Source organism: Idiotropiscis lumnitzeri, chromosome 8 (assembly GCF_059441095.1).
Source record: "Idiotropiscis lumnitzeri isolate Australia: NSW breed Sydney's pygmy pipehorse chromosome 8, RoL_Ilum_1.0, whole genome shotgun sequence".
NCBI lineage: Eukaryota > Metazoa > Chordata > Actinopteri > Syngnathiformes > Syngnathidae > Idiotropiscis > Idiotropiscis lumnitzeri.
In genome coordinates, this window is record NC_142398.1 from 9,512,897 (window position 1) to 9,533,076 (window position 20,180).

The following is a 20,180-nucleotide window of genomic DNA, read 5'->3' on the forward strand; positions in this document are numbered from 1 at the left end:
CGCTGGCGAACTATAGTCAGGGCGAAGGTAAAAGTAAAGCAGGAAAAATGTACCGCACCGGAGATCATTACTATCCAGGTAAAACATTTGCGTGTGTATTATCTGCATTAAATGTACGTATACGTATGATAATAAAATATGTAGAGGGGCAAAGACGCGATTGTTTGTTCTTAATAAACTTAAGTAGTTGTCGTCAGTTGCCTCATTGATACAATTACTTGGTGGTTGCTGTCACGCCATTTTCTTATAAAAGTCTTAAAAGCAGCATTTAAGACGTACTTAAATTAAATGTTTTTTCTTTCTTTCTTGCCTTCCTTTCTTCAAGCAGCGAGTGTTGCCATGGACCACACGACCGTCACCGACAGCTCGAGTACGTAAATGGCACCAGCTTTTTGTTTTGTAAAAAATATTATTCATGGTGTAAAAGGTGACATTAAAGTATTATGAGGTTAGGTAGAAAAGAATACGACATGGAAAAGATTTGAAACTTAAACAAAGAAGTGTCAAGTAAGGGTTGATCACTGCTTCATGACTGTGTTTATAGCCCAGACATTAGGTTTATTTAATTCACATAGCAAGCCTGGTTCATAGTCCTCTTATCTTTATCGTTTAATATAGAGTAATTAGATTTCACAATGAAATACAAGCGTGTGACATATAGTTAGGTTAAGATGATCATCTGCCTTGTTCTGTCAACTGATGGGTACCTATCCAGGTATTACATATCATGATATATAATGCTGTCTTAAAAACAAAAAAAAAAACAATGATATTCTATAACTGACAAAAATATTACAAAAATAACCCTCAGAAATCTGGACACGCTTGCTTTTTAAAGGGGAGTAATTGGCAATAATTAGCATTAGTCTTAAGTTTTTTAATGTGCTTTTGTAACCATTCTAGAAAATTCTCTTGAAATCAATGAACTCATCGTACATATGTCGTATACATCCACGACAGAAAATGCAAGTCTTCAATGTCTCATTTCTGAGGGTATTTGTGAGCCTAACATTTGTGTATTTTACAATGTCAAATATTATTTAAAATATTGAAATAACATGATTATTACTGTACATCATCAATGAAGATCATGTAGATGTTTTTGTGAACATCCAAGATGATACAAATGAGCCAACATAACTTTAGTGTTTCAAGTCAGTCTAGCGTCTTCAATAAACGTATCGTACGTGTTTTTGGAAACAAAGACAGCACTTTTGGTGGACTTGGTGATTGGAGATGACTGTGAGCCGTCAATGATGCAAACAAAACAAAAAAGGCAGCGGAGGCATAAATGAAGCCACCGGTTGTGTTTTTGTTAACCTTTTAAGACAATTTCAAGTCTTTGAGGAACCTAAACCTCTTTGAGACCTAAGATGTCAATCTTCAATTAACGACACACACATGTTTTCATAAACAAGTCTTGAATGAAGCGAGTATGTTTTTGGAAACAAAAACTGCAAAAAAATGCAAAGGAGAGTAATCTACACATTTTTGTATATATTAAAGACAATTGCGAGCATGTGCTTGTTTTCCTAAAGATCATCATCATTTCAGTCTTCAGTGAACCTAATCTTTATACTTTGTGTGTTTTTCAAAGATTATTCTTGGGGCAGACTGGTTAAAATCTTTTACACGTTTATGTAAAAAAAATTATCAATAATGTTGAGTCTTAAACAAACCGAACAATCATGTTGTTTTTATTCCATGAACCAAAAGCTGAAATGACCTCAGAGTTTGTCGCTGGGCCTGCTTTGCATTAATTTCAAATGTCAAACCTCATGAACAAAAAAAATCCTGACTAACATGATTAAAAAAAAACTCTCACAGAGTAACCTAGCCGGTGTCATCTTTCTCCAGCTGTCAGCTAGCTATTGAAAACAGCTAGCAGTCTAAGCTTGCCGAACAAAAGCTGCTTGACCCGCCCCCGTGTTAGCAGCGCTGATGCACCTGTAATTGACGCTAACAAAGAAAAAAACTCACTTCCCCGTTGTTTGATTCAAAGTTAAACTAGAGCTGTAAGCAGCTAAAAAGAGCCCTCACAATTGTGGCCTTGTTGAAAAATAGCCTTTTAAAATCTAAAAAGGTTTTGCCCGTCCTGGTGTGTATGGAAAGTTTCACGAGTTCCACATTTAGATACTCTAAAACAGCATCATTTTTCCTTGATTGGGGCGTTTTTGTTCATATTTAGGCCCTCAAAAATGCAAATCATTGCGGAGAATAATACTAATTTCTAAAGTAACAACAGGGACCTTGCAGCGCTGCCTGAGCCCATTAAAGCCTTAATGCCAATGTGTTGTTACGTGTCATTTCAGGTATGTCCGTCCACAATCTAACAGAGACAGATGCTTTCATAAGGTACGCTTGCACTTTCTCAAGCACAACTTCGGCTAGTTACCGCCTTTAATATTCAGTGTTCCGTCGTCACACAGCGATAAACTTTTGGACCCCGCCGAGGAGTATAGGATGGACTACAAACGACGAGGGCAGGCGCTCATTTTTAACCAGGAACGCTTTTTCTGGCGCCTCGGCATGAATGACCGGCACGGCACCAACACTGACCGCTACAACCTGGAGATCAGGTATAGACCATCTTCAATTCCAATGACATGTTTTTGTACAAACTTGCAATGTGTTGCTTTGTCTCTGCCAGGCTTAAGGCACTCAACTTTGAGGTGAAGGTTTATGAAAATTTCAAAAACGAGGAAGTCCTGGAAATAATCCATAAAGGTGATCACCTAAATCCCTGTTTCCTTCTATGTCTTAGCTAATTACTTCTGCTTATTAGCAGGATTACATTCAAATTTGTTTAATATAGTCACAGAAGAACCAAATGTGTATCATGGAAGGCATTTGAATAAGCGAATGTAAGTTTTTATAAATGCCACAATTTATGTCCAAGCGGTGCTTATTTCATATTCCACAAATGCAATATTCAAGAACATTTTTGACTTCCCCTTTAAGTCTTCAATGAATGGAACTTATGTGCTTTTGGAAACAATGTCAACAATTTGGTCATTTACAATCCTATCATGTATGGGGCTGGGTCGATATGGAAAGCGCGAATCCAAATTAGGATCGTTTGTCGTTAGGTCGGTGCTGAAATTGAAGTTTGTGTTTTCTAATGGTCCACCTGCTGTCTGACCAGCCGCCGAGGATAACCACTCGGATGCCGATTGCTTTGTGCTTATTTTCCTGAGCCACGGCGAGGATGAGCATGTGTATACCTATGACGGCAAGATCAGCATCCAGCACATTACGTCGCTTTTCAAAGGAGACAAATGCCAAAGCCTGGTTGGGAAGCCCAAGATCTTTGTGTTGCAGGTCAGCAACCTAACTAGTCACAGGCGCTGTCGCTCAGATAGATGAAAATTAAAACGTCCGCCCACCGCCAGGCATGTCGTGGAGACAAACATGATGACCCCGTGGTGCCCTTTGACGCAGTGGACAGCGAGTTGAAGACCAGCGAGGTGGTGGTTGATGCCAGCGCTGTCCACACGCTCCCGGCTGGTGCAGACTTCATCATGTGCTACTCTGTGGCAGAAGGTACGTACCAAGACCTGCAAAGTTTTTATTTCTCCTCATCTTTAAAGTAGTGCAAGGATAGGAATGGAAATAAAGGATAGGAATGATGTATGATGCATTTGAAGTTTTTTTTTTTTCGTAACCACATCTTTATACACCGTTCTGCCTGGCATGTCCACGGCATTCTACTCTCAAGGTTACTACTCGCATCGGGATACAGTGAACGGTTCGTGGTACATCCAGGACCTGTGTGAGCTGCTGAGGAAGTACGGCGACTCTCTGGAATTCACCGAACTACTGACGCTGGTCAACCGCACGGTGTCGGCGAGGAGCGTTTGGAACAGCAAGGACAGGGAATCCATCGGCAAGAAGCAAGTGCCCTGCTTCGCCTCCATGCTCACCAAGAAGCTCTACTTCCGCCCCAAAAAGTAAACGTTCCATCACTTCTTGCATCCATCCTAAACACCTTAATGAACAATAACAGGAATGATTCCTGTTTTTTCTGACATTCCCTTGCTTAATTCTCACATTCCTTATTCTGTTTCTTGTGTGAATGTAAATACAACAGTAAAGCTCACCTGATTTACAGTCCAAGATTTAAGAATAATATCTAGGAACTAAAAAGTAGTCAACTAATAAACCAGGGGGTGATCAAATACCGCATGCTTTTAAATGTTTTGCCGCACACATTTTCTAAAAAAAAAAGCACTCTAGTAACATGGAACCACCCCTGCGCCCCAGAATAAAATGGTTCAGTCCAATCAGTTGATGCTTGCATTATGCGTGAACCAGGAAGTAGCCTGCTTACAAATGACCCCAAATAAATGAAAACACCCCAGTTTATTTGGTTTGAGGAAATACATTTTCTTTTCTGTGCTTGGGTCATGAGGAAACCCAACAATTTTGCCTTTTTTTTGCATAGCTTGTTTGCTCTGTGCAATGACAAAGATTCTAATTGAAACAACCTTCAACGACATACATCCTCTTCTTTTTCTAAAAGTTACAAAGTAGATATCAGGCATCCCTGGTAATTTCCATTTTAATAATGCACCTTGAAAAAGTGCGTCTTTACTTTACAGCGGACCACTTTCTGTGACTTTTTTTTCAAATTTGTTGTTGGATCCCAGCCCCCACAAAAAAACTAATTCATGTCGCGGGACGTGGTGTGTGCGCGCGCGCGTGTGTGTTTGTATTAGTATTTCAAGTTCTGTCAGTGGTCAAACTTATATTAAAAAATGAGATGATTATATTTTTTTTACACCCAAAACAGCAGCTGACACTAATGATTACTGTACCTCAGGGAGTACGGGTGTGTGTGGATTAAAAAAATAATCTTTTGTTACTTTAGTAAAGTCACATGATGTGTACTGTCTATCTCAGGAAGGACAGAGCAACTCACAAATTCCGATCCGTCTTACTCATCAGTCTTAGTGCAGTTGTCTGTGACAAACAGATTCAGCAAATGAGTTTTATTTCAATTTTCCAGTTTGTTCATATCCGTCCCACCCCCCCTTTCCAAATACAATTGTCATCATATTTCTGATTAAAAATGCAGCATTACGAAAATAAACCTAAAGTGTTCTTTTTTTTGTCGGTGATGACATCATGGCTTGGGCTGGATCTGTTCAATGGGGAGTTGAAGCAGTGTTGGATTGCGCAGGCGTTTCAGGTCATCCTCCACCTGGAACATGGAAAATTTATCTTGAAATTTATCTCAGGGCGGTTCCGAAAGTGCCTTGTAAATTCTGCCTAGCAACAAGTGACAGGCCAAATTTAATGTGCTGCTTGCTCGCAAAATGCTTACATTTGGTCTCCCTCGTTAAATATAAGACTAATGCAGAATATGGCTCGTAAAAAAACGTTAGTATTTAGCATACACGAGTTTGTCGCTTTATCTTCTTCCACTGCATGTCTGCGCTTGTAGTGATGAACACACCTGAGCCAACTCATCTTTGAGTTCATTGTACTTTTCCACACTGAACTTCTTCTTGCTCGCCCCTTTGTAGAAGTAATGCAGGAACTGTCTGTCTTTAGCATTGGGATAGATGTAATCCTGGAAACAGAAAATACATGAAGCAAAATGACCAAACATTTGAACATATGGGACAGAATTTGTCTTGCTTGCCTCTTTTGTGAGGACGTAGTAGGCGAAGGCCCCCATGCTGGTGGCGTATGTGACAAAGTAGGTGACTGGCTCCATGACGTCCCACGAGTACACCCACCATGTGAGCCAGGCCAGGGCGCCTCCCTGCACGGACAAAAGCGCCAAACCCGTCCAAACCGTCCTGGACGTTTGGAACTCGGCTGTGTGAGACAGCTGCGCCCTCATCTGGCCGTGTAGCACATCACCATTGGGATGTAGTCACATTTACAAGGGGATAAAAATATTGTTGGTCATTAGGACGAGCTGGAAGTCACAATAGCAACATGGTCTTCAACATCCAAGTATGTACTGTACATGTTAGTGGTCATCATGTCAAGAAGACATTACGATGACATTCTCATTCCAGTGGACATTAAGTGTTTGGGCGCACCTTCTCCAGAGGGGACAACTCCTGTCTGAGGCTGTCCAGTCTCTCCAGTATCTGGCGCTCTTTAATCAGTTGGTGTTCGGGCAGGTGGAGGGCCGTGTGCAGCAGGTGCACTATGTGCTTTATGTCGTCCAGCTGCAAGGCGTGCTCGCTGGACTTGCACACTGCAAACGGCAGACACGGACCATTTTGGTGCATTTTATTTTGATACTCGAGTCACAATGGCATCATTTCACTCGCCGCAGAATTATTTTTTGCTTCATCTGCTTATTCATCCTGTCTTGTGTTATTTTTTTTTTCAGAATCAATTAATCATTCAGTACGTTCGAAGTACAGTTAATGTATATGCAATAGCATTCAGTCGTGTCCACCAGGTTTTACGGTTAGGTAACCGCTGCCGCATTCCTAAACATGTTCAAACTGGTTGCCTGTTGTCAAATAGAAATCTTGAGTAACACAAATTAAAACACATCTACACTCATGGAACAGATTATTAGACCTCCTCGTTTGCTTCAATTTCTTGTTCATTTTAATTCCTGTGACGACTAAAAGTTTGTATCTTGTGACTAACAGAAAACAAAATATGGACTGACTTAAACCTCCTGTTTTGGAAGTATTCTGGCATAGCTATTAACGAAACAACTACTGAAAACAAGCGAGGTCTACCAATTATTTTCGATCAATGTAATATTACCTCAAATAAGACAACAACAATCATATTCCACTGACTCCAAACGACAGTTAAACGACTTTGAGAACAAGTCGTTCATGTTTCAAACATTCCGTGTATTGAAAGTGTAGATTTCTTTGTACCTTCCTCCGGCGCGTGCACATTGTAAACAGTGTTGTTGATGACCAACTTGAAGTGCTCGTCAATCAGCAAGGCTTCTATCAGCGTGTTGTAGGCGACGCGTTCGCCATCTGTCCGGACAAACAGAATCACAAATTAGTCATGAAAACACACTAGAAATCCTAAGCAAATGAAAATTACCCCAAAGGGAAGATTATTTCAAAGCTCAACACTATATATTCCGTGCTGCTGCCTAATTAATGTTCATCTGTTGCACGTTTCATTCCGTTGCCGAGCGGTTGTCATGGCAACTTCGCTTTTAAAACCTTCCAATTGCAAAAGCATTCCATTCGGGACCGTCTCAGCTGCGCGTTAGCTCCACTTTGCAAAGAGGTTGGGTCAGCATGACTCAAGGATTATGTGGTTACCCGCGGCCGCGTTCAACATGAGCGTGCATTGAAAACTGGCAGAAAGCCAATGACCGACTACACTCCAAATTAAAATGACCATCACCAGCCACAAAAGTCACACAAGAAATAATTACAAGTGGCCATGCGGATATACTTTACGGTGGAACTACTACAATCGGACATTTTATGTAATATCTGACCAGAAACTCTCTCTAACGTTGCAGAACATTTAAAACTCGAAACGGATTCGAATTCAGCGAACATCTGAAGCAGGGCTCAACAAACAGGTTGCCACCCATAATCGGTTAATGCGATTTCATTGGAGTGTTGTAGAAGTCATCGTGTGAAAATTGAGAGATTGATAAAGGGATATTTATCTGCTTCGATTAATGTTAAAAAAAAAAAATCAGCAGTGGCTTCACATCCAGTTGTGATCAAAAGTTTACATCCACAAGAACATAATGGTGAGGCGCACTTTTGTTTCCAGTTATGTCTACGACTCAGATTTTTCTCTGATGGAATATATGGAGCACATCCTTTTTTGTGTAAAAAAAAAAAAAAAAAAAAAAAAAAAAAAAACATTCATTAAGTTAGCTTCTTTTTTGACTATTATAGGTTAACAGAAAAAGTGGTTGGTCACTTGTCCGTTTTCACTTCAATTAGGCGCTTTTGGTAGCCTTTCCCAAGCTTCTGACTGAATCTTGGACCACTCTTCTTTGTGCATTGTCCACATGTTCTCAATTCAGTTCTCAAAATCTAAATTGTAGCCCGAGTTGGCCATTTCATTACCACTTTAAATGTGTGTTTGAAGTGTTGGAACACTCAACTGTGCCCAAGACACAACCATCAGGCTGATGATTTTTGGGTATCTTGTAGAATTTGAAGGTAATCCTCTTTACTTTCTATCAAAAACCAGTTCCAGTGGCAGCAAAAAGCCCTAGAGCATAATTTTACCACCATCATGCTTGATAGTAGGCGCAGTGTTCTTGGGCTTAGTGGCCTCAACATTTCTCCTCCAAACATATTGCTGGGCATTGCGGCCAAACAGCTCAATTTTTGTTACGTCCGACCACAGAACCGCCCTCCAGAAGGTTTTATCTTTGTCCATGTGATCAGCAGAACTCCTCAGTCGAGCCTTAAGGTGCCGCTTTTGGAGCAAAGGCTTCCTCACAAGACAAAAATCACTCACAACAAGTTAAGAGGCCATGGTATGAAGCTCATTTCATTGAAATAACTTTGTAAACCACCAAAATTGCCAATTCATGTTGCTGTATGTAGAGTTTTGACCCAGCAGATTTGGTCACTTTTTCTGATAAGCCTTAACAAAGCCAGAAAAGAACCAAATTTCATGAACGTTTTTGTGTCTCGGAAGAATCTGTTGCAATCTCTCTAGCATAGAAAGATCAAAGTTGTTGAAATAACTCGGAACTTAGGAGAGACATGATATTATGTTCTTTACAAGTTCATGTAAAGTTTTGATCACAACTGTAAGGAACTATCATTAATGATTAATAACATTACTAAAGGCAATTTTAGCAAGTGTTTATCAAACTGGTAGCCATTCTTATTTTTCAGTAGCCAATAAATAGCTCATTGCTTCAAGAAATTTGGTGACATCTTATCTAAATAATAATCTCCACAAGGGTTTTGGCTTTTGTTTTTTATGTGGCATGAATTTGTAATGACCCCCCCAATATTGTCAATTGAAATGTATTGATTCCAATGTCATTAATTTGTTCCATTAAAAATTCCACACACTGAGCGACACGGTTGAACTCGACTGAACTGTGGTGCAGCCTGCCATTGCATCTGTTGCCATTCAAAATTTGAATTGCTGGGGCATGGTGTTGCAACGTCGCAGATGTAACAAACTGTCAAAAATGCACATGAGCTTTACCCCCCCCCCCCCAGAACATTTTTAACCTCTTCCACAAATGACTTATCCGGTGCTACTCGCCTAAAGAAAGCATGATAGAAAACGTATGGAAAGGATTGTGTTGGCCATTTGCCCAAGAAGTGAAGCAACTGTTTGGGACTTGGCTTGCGTTCTCCACCGCGCTTCCACACAACCTGTTTGACGACATTTCAGGAATTGGCGCCCCACAAGGGGCGGGAGTTGCATTTGAGTAGGTACCTTTGGAGAGCACCGTGGCGGTGGCGCCGGGGTCTTCCCTTTGCAGCTCGCCGATCAGGTTGCCCACCGTCATGAGCATGGGCTGCAGAAAGAAGAGGCACGTCTCGCTCCTGCACGTCAGCGGCACCTCCAGAGCCAGGCGCCCGTGTTTGTACGTGAGCGACACGTCTGCAAGAAGAGTCACAATCTGAAGCAAGGGTGGGCAATGTTTTGTGCTCAAGTCCACATTTGATTTTCAAATAGGATAGGCGAAGTTTAATTTAAAAAAAATATTTTCCTTTTTACTCCAAATGAATACTGGCTCCAGATACCGGTTATCAGTATCTTTAACTTCTAATAATCTATATTGGTCTCTCTCTCCAATTCCTGTACGTAATTGCTCCATTTTTGGTATGTTTAGCCGCCCAACCAGCCCTCCACCTCCACCCGCACATCGCTCAAGTTGTGGCATAGGACAGAGGGGAAAAAAAGAAATCATATCACAAACAGGGTCAGCTGCAAGTCAAATTATTTTAGTAATACAGTATTTTATCAATTACAATAAATTAATTCACCAACTTTGGAATTAGAACGATTGGGTAAAAATACAAAATTATTACAGCAAATATTACAGGACTCTAAGGCAAATTCTCGTCCGGCTGTAATAAAGTCTATTTTTATTATTATTATTGGAATGTAATCATCATCATCGTCAATAGTGGTAGTAGTAGTAATAGTGCATGCAGTAACCAGAATTACCTGAAGGGGGCGGGCGTGTACTGCAGAACACAGCCTGACGAGCTCGAAGCAGAGGCACCTGGAAAGACAAGATAATCCATAATTATTTAAACGCGCTTCCTTGCTTATTGCATAAACGAGCAGTGATCGGAATGAAAACAAAACCTGAAGGAAGTGATGACACTGAATTTTTTTCCACTTCATAAAAATACGTGCACACTGCATTTTATCCCCCCTGCTTATTGACGTAGAATCCCACCAGCCTCTGAGTGCAGCTTCTGCTGATTGAAAGTGGCGCTTTTTGCCAGCGCATGATTTTGCCTCACATTTCATAATATTTGTATCGCAATAAACAGCTCATTTCTTTGGCAGTCAGCACTGGTGTCGGACTTGAGATTCAGCAGGCACAGCCAAGCATGGCACCCCTCCGAAGCATGAAGGCGGGATTTTAACGAGATCGAAGTAATGATTCAGGTAGAAGTATGAATAATCACATTGCCAAGACAAACATAAGCATATGCAGAGTCTTGAGGAAATGAGATGGATTAATTGGCAAGTGTGAGGCAAGCAAATTATAGCCATGACAATTGTTGGCTTTTGGATTCATGATGACAGCAGCAAAAGATCAGCTGGTGCAAAAATGAAAAATCGCAATACTGCGGTGCCTTGAAATAAGAGTGACCCAACTATCCAATTTTTTAACATATGAGCTGTGATATCGATTGGCTGATTTCTTTTTGCTTTGACTTGAGATTCCAGCACAGCATGGTCTCAGGTGACTCAATTTACTTCACAACCAGCTGCAGATATAAATAATTGGTAGGGTAAATATTTTTCAAAAAGTTGGTTTCACGCCATTTATTGCCTCTCAACTGAAGCTGATCTGAGCTTATTGGGCAACACCAAAATGAATAATAAAATGTGCAAAGGACGAATAAGAGACAATTACACGATGCCATTCATTTCTGTTCTGTAGAAGGCACATATCTTTATTGTTTTGTTTTTTATTCTTTTTTTTTAATATTATTTGTATTCCGAATTTTGTGTTTTTGTCAGGGTTTATACAAGGTGGCAAATGCAAAGACATTCGGCAAATTTGACAAGAAAAGCTGTGTTCAAAATTTCCTGGTGACTGCAAAAGCTGTTAATTACCATTGAAACTGTAGTCGCATGTCTGGTGAATATCTTCCCAACCGTCTGCGACCTTGAACGAACCCTGACGAGAATGCAACATCCACTACCTTGGCAAACACTCACAAATGTTTGCCCCTCAGTGGGATACAGGCTTTATGTAGAAAGTTGGGTTTTGTTGTCATAAGATCGGATCTACATCGTTAACGCCACTATCCCACTGAGGGTGCGAAAATTTGCGACTGTTGGTGAAGGTCAGCAAGTGCATGTTCACGTCAAGGTTATACAGGGTTCGTTCAAGGTCGCAAATGTTCAACAGTTTTAGGTGGCAATGCAACCCGAATTTATGGGAATACGTCACAACTACAAAAGAAGAAATAAAGTCATCCTGAAATTATTGTAAATATCAGCATGGAAAATACTAAAACAAACAATTAATAGAAGAAGTTTGTGCCATCTTGTGCTCCATGACCGCATATTTTTACACTTGTCTGCTTTCGACCGTCAAACTGAGTTTTTAATCAAGGACTTTATTTATCTCGGAGCCCCGAACTAATGCACCTTTCTGTTCGAGTGACGTCTTGAGGATGTGACTGATGCGCATACACAAACACACGCATGCATGCACAAGCCCACAATCACTCCCGTTTCCCCATCACCTTTTGTCCTCCAGCAAGTATACCATTCAATCAATATCAAATTAAAAGGAAAGCTGGGGAGGCAGCCCACAGTCAAAAGACCAGGAGGGAGAGGACTGACGTTCACCAGGTGGACTCAAATCTAAAAACAGTAACTCTGTTTGAATTCTAATTTTGCTGTGTTACAGCTACTTTATTATTCAGGAGCAGCAGTAGCTCGGTCTGTATTGAATTAGACCCAGGACAGATGGGTTTTGAGTGCGACCCACTGTGAGCTTACAAAAAGAACAACTTTTTACTTTTCTTATGTTCTTTTAGAGCCGCATAAGTGTGGAAATAGAACGACCCTTTTTCTTCATGAACTTCATTTAAAAGTATTCAGTTATTCAGTACATCACAACAGTTTAGCAGCGATACATAACTTTAAACAATGTGACACGGACAACCACCTAATTAGATAACAGCGCAAAACGCAAACCTTAAAAGGGGAAGTCAGCCCTCCCAAATTCTTTGCAATAAAATGTTCTATACGCCTTCACGAGACTAAGCAGGACATTCTGATTAATATTGTTTTGGCAGAATATGAGTTATGCAGAAATTGTGATGTCGTTTCCAGTCGACACAAGGGACAATATGGTCGCCCAAGATGGCGAAAAATGGGTGAATTTCACTGCTTAATTTCCGCAAACGCATAATTAATCAGAATGCCATCTTTCGACAAGTGAGCCTGCCTAAAACATATTCTTGTCAAGAAAATTTTGGGGTTGATTTTCCATTTAAGATTGCAAATGCTCAATTTTGATCGACACTGTCAGAGAGGTCTTCATTTTTTATGGTGACTGCAGTTTGCAGTGCGGTGGCAGACAAAATAAACTAACACACAGTTAAAAAGCACAACAAAAAAGATAGAGCTGCCTGTTTGCACTGAAGCTCATGGAATGTGTGCATGATAAAGCGGCTGCAGAGTGTCACAGAATAAATGCAAACGTGAACAAGACTGAACAAGCAACATGAGAGGTCCACCGTGTCATGTGATTCTTCGGGCACGGCATGCTGAAAAGTGACTAAATGCATTGTGGTTGTGCAAAACAAAAAGCCCCGCTTCCTTCCTTGAGGCATTCGAAACGGCGAGCGCAGCGACTAGCGGCCTCATTTTCCCTGCGACTTGACCGCTTGATGAAGCTTGTCACAGTTGAGCCGTGGTATTAAACGTGTTGAGCTCCACTACTCGACGTATGGATATAGTAGGTGATCGTTAATTTAAACGGTTGGTGTACTTTACAGGAATGAGCCCCAAAAGGCTGAAGGGGAAGAAAAACAAAAGACAGCCACTATGGAAGAAAATTCAATTATTCCCAGCTGTCATTGTGATGAAGTGCATGCAGCGAGGCGTTGATACGAGCAGCTTTGGAGGAGGGACACGGCTTGATAACGGAAAACGGCCAACTACCAATAAGAATAACTAACAATATTTTAACAGACTCACGCGCAGATTAATAGAAAAATATACAAAGTATGATTCTCTCATTCCATGCTCTCATGTCTCTTCACTTGTCAACAGGAAGCAAACCGAACCCAGACGGAGCTTCAATATACAGCATCACTTCTTAAAAGAGCCATATTTCACCACAGATAGGAAGTGCACTTTGGGGAAAAAGCCAAAGCAGTCAAAAGAAAAAAATAATATACTCGACAAAAAAAAAAAAAAAGGAAGAAATTGCAAGCCAACATTTTCCAGAGCAGAAGGTGAAGAAACTGGAAACTGCAGACACATCCAATATCGGAATTATCAAATAAAAATTTCACACCCCACTAAACAAAAGAACATCAACGAGTTAAGGTTAGCAGCAAAGGTTTAGCTAATCAACTGAAACAACAACATGAAATAAAATCACCTCAGTAGTAGATTAATTGGGAACACACCAATAATCAAAACATTTATCATTACTCCTCCAAACTGTACAATTTGGACCGTATCAACACACCTGAAAGTTTACTCGGGAATGGCTCTGCCCAGAAAATATCCAGTAAACAATCAAACTCGACATGACACTTTCAATAGATAGATTGTAAAAAAATAATTTCTCAGTATGCCCAACAATAAATTCCCACGTTTAGATGGTTTACCTGCAGAATTCTCGAAACTGTTTCTTTCCTCCACTTTTTAACGTGATTTTTAAAGTCCTCTGTGACTCAAATTGTTATCATCCTATGAATGCAGCTTTGATCACATTTACAGTATTTTCAAAAATTAACAAGAACCCCACGTACTGTTTGAACTACCGTCTAATAATTTTTGTAAACACAGATAATATCAGAAAAAAAATCAGGAAAAAAATAATCTGTAATCCCCTCATTTATACATCTGAACCACACCGGATTTTTCAACTCTTCAGAAAATGAGATATTTTTTTCAATATAGTAGAACTATACATAAACAGAACGTACACTCAGATCCAACACCGAGCCATCGTGCCAATTTTGGATGTAGATTGCAGACAAAGAAAAAGTATTTAGCAGATTAGGTGACCATCTCTGTTCACCTCTCTCACCCGTTTTGGCTTTGGCACCCATTGCACCAACTGAATCAAAATTTTATAGCTCACTTTCAGCATCTGAAAATCACCAATGGAAAATTATTCAAATCTTTCACCCCAAATGGAGGTACCAGAAAAGGTTGCACATTACCACCATTTGCACTCTTTTGCGATTGCTTATTTACAGAAGCGCGAACTGCCGATGTGGAGTAAAATATTTTGAATGGCAAATGTGTTTGAATGTATTGTAGATGCAAAAGTCACTGTTAAGCAAATAATGTAAGCCAAATGCTTTTTTTTTTTTTTTTTTTTTTTTTAAACTTGCGCAAGTCGGTGATGCACAGATCAATACACTGGCATTACGGGCGGAAAAATCCTTTAGCCAAAAAAAAATATATATATATATATATATATTTTATCAATATTGTGATAAAGCTGATAAGAGTAATCATTTTATTAGCATTCATTTACATGTGTTGTGGTGTTTTATGGGAAAAGATGACGCAGACTCTCAATGGAGCGTCAAGCTCGTTTCACAACTTACTACTGCTTACAGACTTTGTCAGCATTTCGGCAATAAAAGAAACAGATCCTGAACCTACCTAATGGCAAGTAAACTGGGGGTGCGGAGATTAAATTTAACTAGCCTCAATGGGATGTGGAAGCTATGATGCAGCACTTTGTAGATTAACAGCTCTATTACTACACTTGTAGTTGCCTTTCGTCCAGAAAATGGCATTTGTTGAAGAGGGGGGAATTGGTACAGGTTTATCTGGAACGCAGGAATTGCACAAGTTTTTTTTGGGCTTTTTTATTTATTTTTTTTAAACGAAGCATAACCTGTGAATCCCAACACACTTGTCGCTCAGTACCCACAAATTTGCATTCTTTGGAGAACCTGTCCTGTCATTCGCTGAAAAAAAAAAAAAAAAAAAATTAAAAATCATAATTATTGATAGTTTTATAAATGTAAAATGTAGTTTCAGGGACTTTTATTTTATTTCATTTTTTTAAGCAATTGTATTTTTGTTTCCTGAACAAAAATGTCATTAATTCTTGTTAACAAAAAATAATCTTGACTCCTTCTGAAGCAAAAAAACAAAACAAAAAAAAACAAACATTACCTTGGCTCCTATGGTGGAATTAAACATAGTTTTTATTTAATTAATTGATAAGTGTTTTTTCCATCTAAATTTCAGACAACCTGTTTCTACATCTCTCCCAATGTATCGGCAAATAGTAGCTGATGTCATCTACTTTTCCTATTTTCCTTTACAATCATTGTGTGTAAAAGGTAAGTTTAATTTGAGTAGCACCACCTGCTAAGGTACTCAAAGAGTGTGCAAAAATATTATTCAGGCAAGTTTGCTAGCTAATACGATTGATGAGCCTCGTGTGTCGATTTGTTGGAAAAAAATGTCATGGTAACCATCGAACTAAACGTCCACATAATAAAAATACAAAAAGAATGTTAAGTGCACTACAAAGTCAGTTATGTTTCGTCCTTGGGTGGAAAGACTCGCCCCGAGTGGTATTTGTGTGTTTGGCAACGTCTCCGCTGCCGGCACCCCATGCAAGGATCTGCACCTGAATTAACAAGTGTATTTCGACACCTTGGTGATGGAAACAAGTCCATGCTTTTGCTGCTTTTAATAGAGGCTCATGCATACTCTGCAGTTCACGTACTATTTTTTTCCCAGACATGAGGGACAACAAATAGACTCCCACTAGTCAACACGGGAAAGCAAGACATTGGCTTATTTGCATGACACAAGACCGCCCCCTCAAAACAAACTGATTTCAGCACATGTAGCTTTAAGAGAGGGTGCACTATCATTTTTGATACTGGGGGCATTTTGACAAAAGCATGTCTCCTTTAAATGGACATTTTACTGTTCTTTTTCCACTTGAATGACAAAAGAATATTTAAAAATACAGTGCGTGGTGTTGACGCCTTCATCAAGTCTTGAAAAAAAAAAACAGAACTTCTGTAGTAGTCTTATGATAACAGCAGCGGCTTTGTTTTTTTTTACATTTGTTAGTTAAAATGTTAAACGTGACTTTTATAGTGGCCTACATGTGACATAAGAAGGGAGTGTTTCCATTATTTTCCCGTGAGAAAAAAAAAAGGTTCACGTTAACGAGTGATTCAGAGGTCGTTCCCGGTGTCCCGGAACGAACGCACCGGCTCAGCTTAATCAATCTGAAAGGCAAGAGTGAATCTTAAGAGAAAGCACACTTTGCTTCTTTCCGGCACCCTCAACCGGGAGGCCATTACAGGCGATAGATATTATACAGTCGTCCTTCTCTACGCTGATGGTCATGGATGATCCAACGGATAGTAAAAAAGATGGCACTTTAACAGCCGATCGATAAATCAGAGATGGGACGCTGACACGGTGTGGGAGTGACTTAAAGTAGAGTAGCCACCCCCCACCCCCGCCACCCTCCGTTTTCCGAGAGCCAAGATTCATCACTTGCATTTGCAGCTGTACGCCACTTGAGCGTGCTGCTGTAGCAATGCAGTGTTGTCCGGGGAAACGCATTGGGCAAGACAGACCATTCATGATCGTCTAAAAGCACACTTCAGAGCCTAATTGCGGTTTGTCTTCCGAGACGGGGGCTCGAACTGAAAAGTAATTGAATGGCCACTGCTGTGATGAGCTCGTATATGCCATAATGATCAGTCAGGTAAACGTTTTGATACAACGTAAATCCCTACAGACTGTAGTAATGGACTTGAATAATTTATTGGATTCTGTTTGCCATCCGCGAACAGAGGGGAAAAAAAATGCTAATATAATAATGCTTTAGAGGCAAGGCAGAAATGTGGAGCCACTTTCCAATTTTGAGCTCCAGTAGATGATGTAATAATAATAAAAAAATATATAAAAATAAATCATACTTCACCATCACAACAGTAAATCACCAAAGAGGGCTCAGCCACAAATTTGCGAGAAACCAAAAGCATTATAATTGCCTACATTACTACATACCACAAACTATGATTACAAAACACTTTCATACCATTTCAAACGCATTATCTGACAACAACACCCTGGCACAGAATTGCCTTAGATAATTTAATTTAGAAAGAAAATGCATCAGAAGTACATGGGTGCATGCACTCGTGGCAACAACTCTCTATCTTCCACTCACAACCCAGGCTAAACTTAGCTCCACCCAGATATGGAAAGACCTATAAACATTGGAAATGCACCGCTTCAAAAATACTTCTTTGACACTATTTAATACTTTCCTATTAGTCAGAGCTTTGTTGATATCTCGTAGCATTGTTGGGCATTAAAGTTAGGGCACAAAAATTCACAGATTGATGAGTTATCCAGCAAATAGGAGAGGATATGTTCCTCAGAAGAAAATGGAACAGCAAACCGTGAGCATGCTGGATGAGTGGGCTGGGACTTTCAACCAAGTGTAACACTGACGATCACGCCAAACTAGATTCCAAAATAAGCATTTAACTGCAACATAAGGCAGCAGTAGTTCATATGCAAGAAATTGGGCTTTGTAACCTCTGGGTCAAAGGCCCAGGCTCAATGACAAACATTAAATGGCAATTATTGTTGCAGACCAGCATCTCATCTGCTTCCTGACCAAAGTTGAGATGCCTATTAGATATTATAATAAGGGGAAAAAACTAATAAAATAAAAGAAAGTGAGTCACTTATGGAGTAGTGGTATACTCTCCAGATTTCAGAGCAGGTAGCCTGGGTTCACTTCCCACTGAGTGGCAGTGTGAAAATGAATATGTATTGTTGTGTGTCTCTTATATGTGCCCTGTGATTGACTGGTGAACAATTTACGGTCAAGTCGACCTTTCACACGTCAGCAGTGATACATCCCAGCGCCCCACTGCAAGCCTCCACAGGATAAAAGGTGTAGAAAATGGATGAGGGGGGGGAGATGTATGGAGATGCTTGGTCCTACCACTATTTTCACATTTTCAGTCTTAATAAATGAAAACAGTTCACCTGATTTTGGTTCAGTCAAACATTTGGAAACATCTTCAAAATCAAATAGTCTCAAACAAATTAGAGGTCAAGATATGTATCTCTTTATAATGCACAGCTGCAAAGAAAAAGTCATTCCAGGTCATACAGCATCATTCACATCATTCAGCTAACTGAGAAAACACAAAGATGTGAAAAGCTGTTATCTGGGCAGAAGGTGCCAACTTTGAAGAATCTAAATCACATCATATGTACTGTTTTGATTAACATATTTAACACTGAACTGGGGGGTGTTTCTAGACTTTTGACTGGTACTATACATTTAAGAAAAAACAACAACAGTGTGCAGACAGTAAAATAAATAAATAAATCACCATAGTTAGAATTACTTAATATCGTACAAGAAATATAGAGTAGAATACAGTGTGTAGAATGTTATTTGCAACTTTAGGTATCATCCTGAGGGTATAATGAAAACGATGTACATGGGCAACTTGCTGTACTGTAAGGTATTTATTTGCGTAAAAAAAAATACTAATCGTTGCAGCACTTTCGAGACTGTCCCACCCACTGGTCAAACTGATGTTATTTCGTCCCGTCCGACTAAATGTAATTTCGATTAAAAATAAATAGTATCATTTTGACAACCTGACTCCGTTTAAACTCAACTCGCAATTCCGAGATTTTATTTGTTTGTTGAAAAAGCGGCGTTTCGACACAGCGAAACAAACGCGTCTGAGTTTTGTCAACGTGGGAGCGTCGTAACCATCACGTGAAAAGAAATGTACATTTACCTTGTGAAGAAATGTCGTCGGTCGAAGAGCACCGACACTTCCCAAAAGTCTCCCAGCAACTTTGCCGACTGTCGAAGCCATTATTAGGCGCCTTGTGTTTAGCAGCCTAGTCGGGGCATTCCGGTTAGAAAGCACACGCCTTGTCCAGAGGCAACAAAAGTGGCTTAATAGTGAGTAGAAATACAACACACAGGAAAGACAAAAGAATTCGCCCTTCTCCCAAGTCGAGATGGCGTGTCAACACCCGCCGGGATAGTTCGAAGAAGACACAGTCGAGTTGAACCGCATTTCCTCTTCGCCAACCTCCCCTCCCTCTTTTGGCCGCACTTGGCTGCTTGTTTTTGCGCAAAACAACCGGTAGGGAGGCGAAGTGAGCGACCAAGCCGCACTGTTGTTTTTAGGGCCCGAAGGTGCAAACGTCAGAGCTAATTTGACTACAATTGCACGGTCAGTATCAAACATTCAAACCAAGATATAAACATAGTCCGAATAGAAATGTTTGACAGTGTTACAACCTGCTGTAAATAAAAAAAAGTGGACATTTTGACTGGAAACTAGGCAATTGTAGCGCTTGTTGAACACACAACCGACCTTGCCTTCCCTTTTCACACAACACAAGTTAATACTTTTCTTTTTTAGCTTTTGTTTCCTTTCTGACCTCCATACGTGTTTCTTTTGCCTTCCTTCCCACACACCGTCTTTCTCCCCCTATTCATCCTTCCTTCGGTTGTTTAAAGCTACTTTCTGCCTTCATTCGCACTTTCCTTTCCTCCCCTTTTCGTCTCTGCATGCCTTTGCCCGAACTTGCGTTTATAAATACGTTCCGACGCGCTTCCTTGTTGGGGGTTTTATTCACGGCGATTGTGTCCATGTCGAAGTGTCCTTGAGCAAGATACTCAAACCCCCATTGCACTGGAGAGGGGAGCTCCTCTCTAATCTCGTTGCACACTTGAGTACAATGACAATAAAGGGATTTCTGATTCTGATGTACGTCATCAGTAGGTA

General features: G+C 40.1%; 2 protein-coding genes across 3 annotated transcripts; one reads left to right on the forward strand and one right to left on the reverse strand.

Moving 5' to 3' along the window:
• On the forward strand, window positions 1-4,030 carry LOC148331978 (caspase-6-like). Of its 2 annotated transcripts, none has more exons than XM_088303037.1 (8): window positions 1-78; window positions 329-370; window positions 2,313-2,355; window positions 2,430-2,579; window positions 2,651-2,727; window positions 3,146-3,321; window positions 3,393-3,543; window positions 3,719-4,030. In XM_088303037.1, the coding sequence occupies exons 1-8, from the start codon at window positions 48-50 to the stop codon at window positions 3,952-3,954; spliced, it is 906 nt and encodes a 301-aa protein (XP_088159163.1). In that variant the 5' UTR covers window positions 1-47; the 3' UTR covers window positions 3,955-4,030. The 2 variants fall into 2 exon arrangements, with proteins under 2 accessions (XP_088159163.1, XP_088159162.1); XM_088303036.1 differs by having other exon boundaries at window positions 8-78; window positions 326-370.
• Window positions 4,031-4,976: 946 nt separating this feature from the next.
• On the reverse strand, window positions 4,977-19,910 carry LOC148331979 (calcium uniporter protein, mitochondrial-like). The gene is made up of 8 exons (XM_088303035.1): window positions 19,176-19,910; window positions 10,126-10,183; window positions 9,388-9,555; window positions 6,867-6,974; window positions 6,057-6,217; window positions 5,648-5,851; window positions 5,459-5,575; window positions 4,977-5,203 (listed from the first exon to the last, which is right to left on the reverse strand). The coding sequence occupies exons 1-8, from the start codon at window positions 19,254-19,256 to the stop codon at window positions 5,126-5,128; spliced, it is 975 nt and encodes a 324-aa protein (XP_088159161.1). The 5' UTR covers window positions 19,257-19,910; the 3' UTR covers window positions 4,977-5,125.
• Window positions 19,911-20,180: the final 270 nt, after the last annotated feature.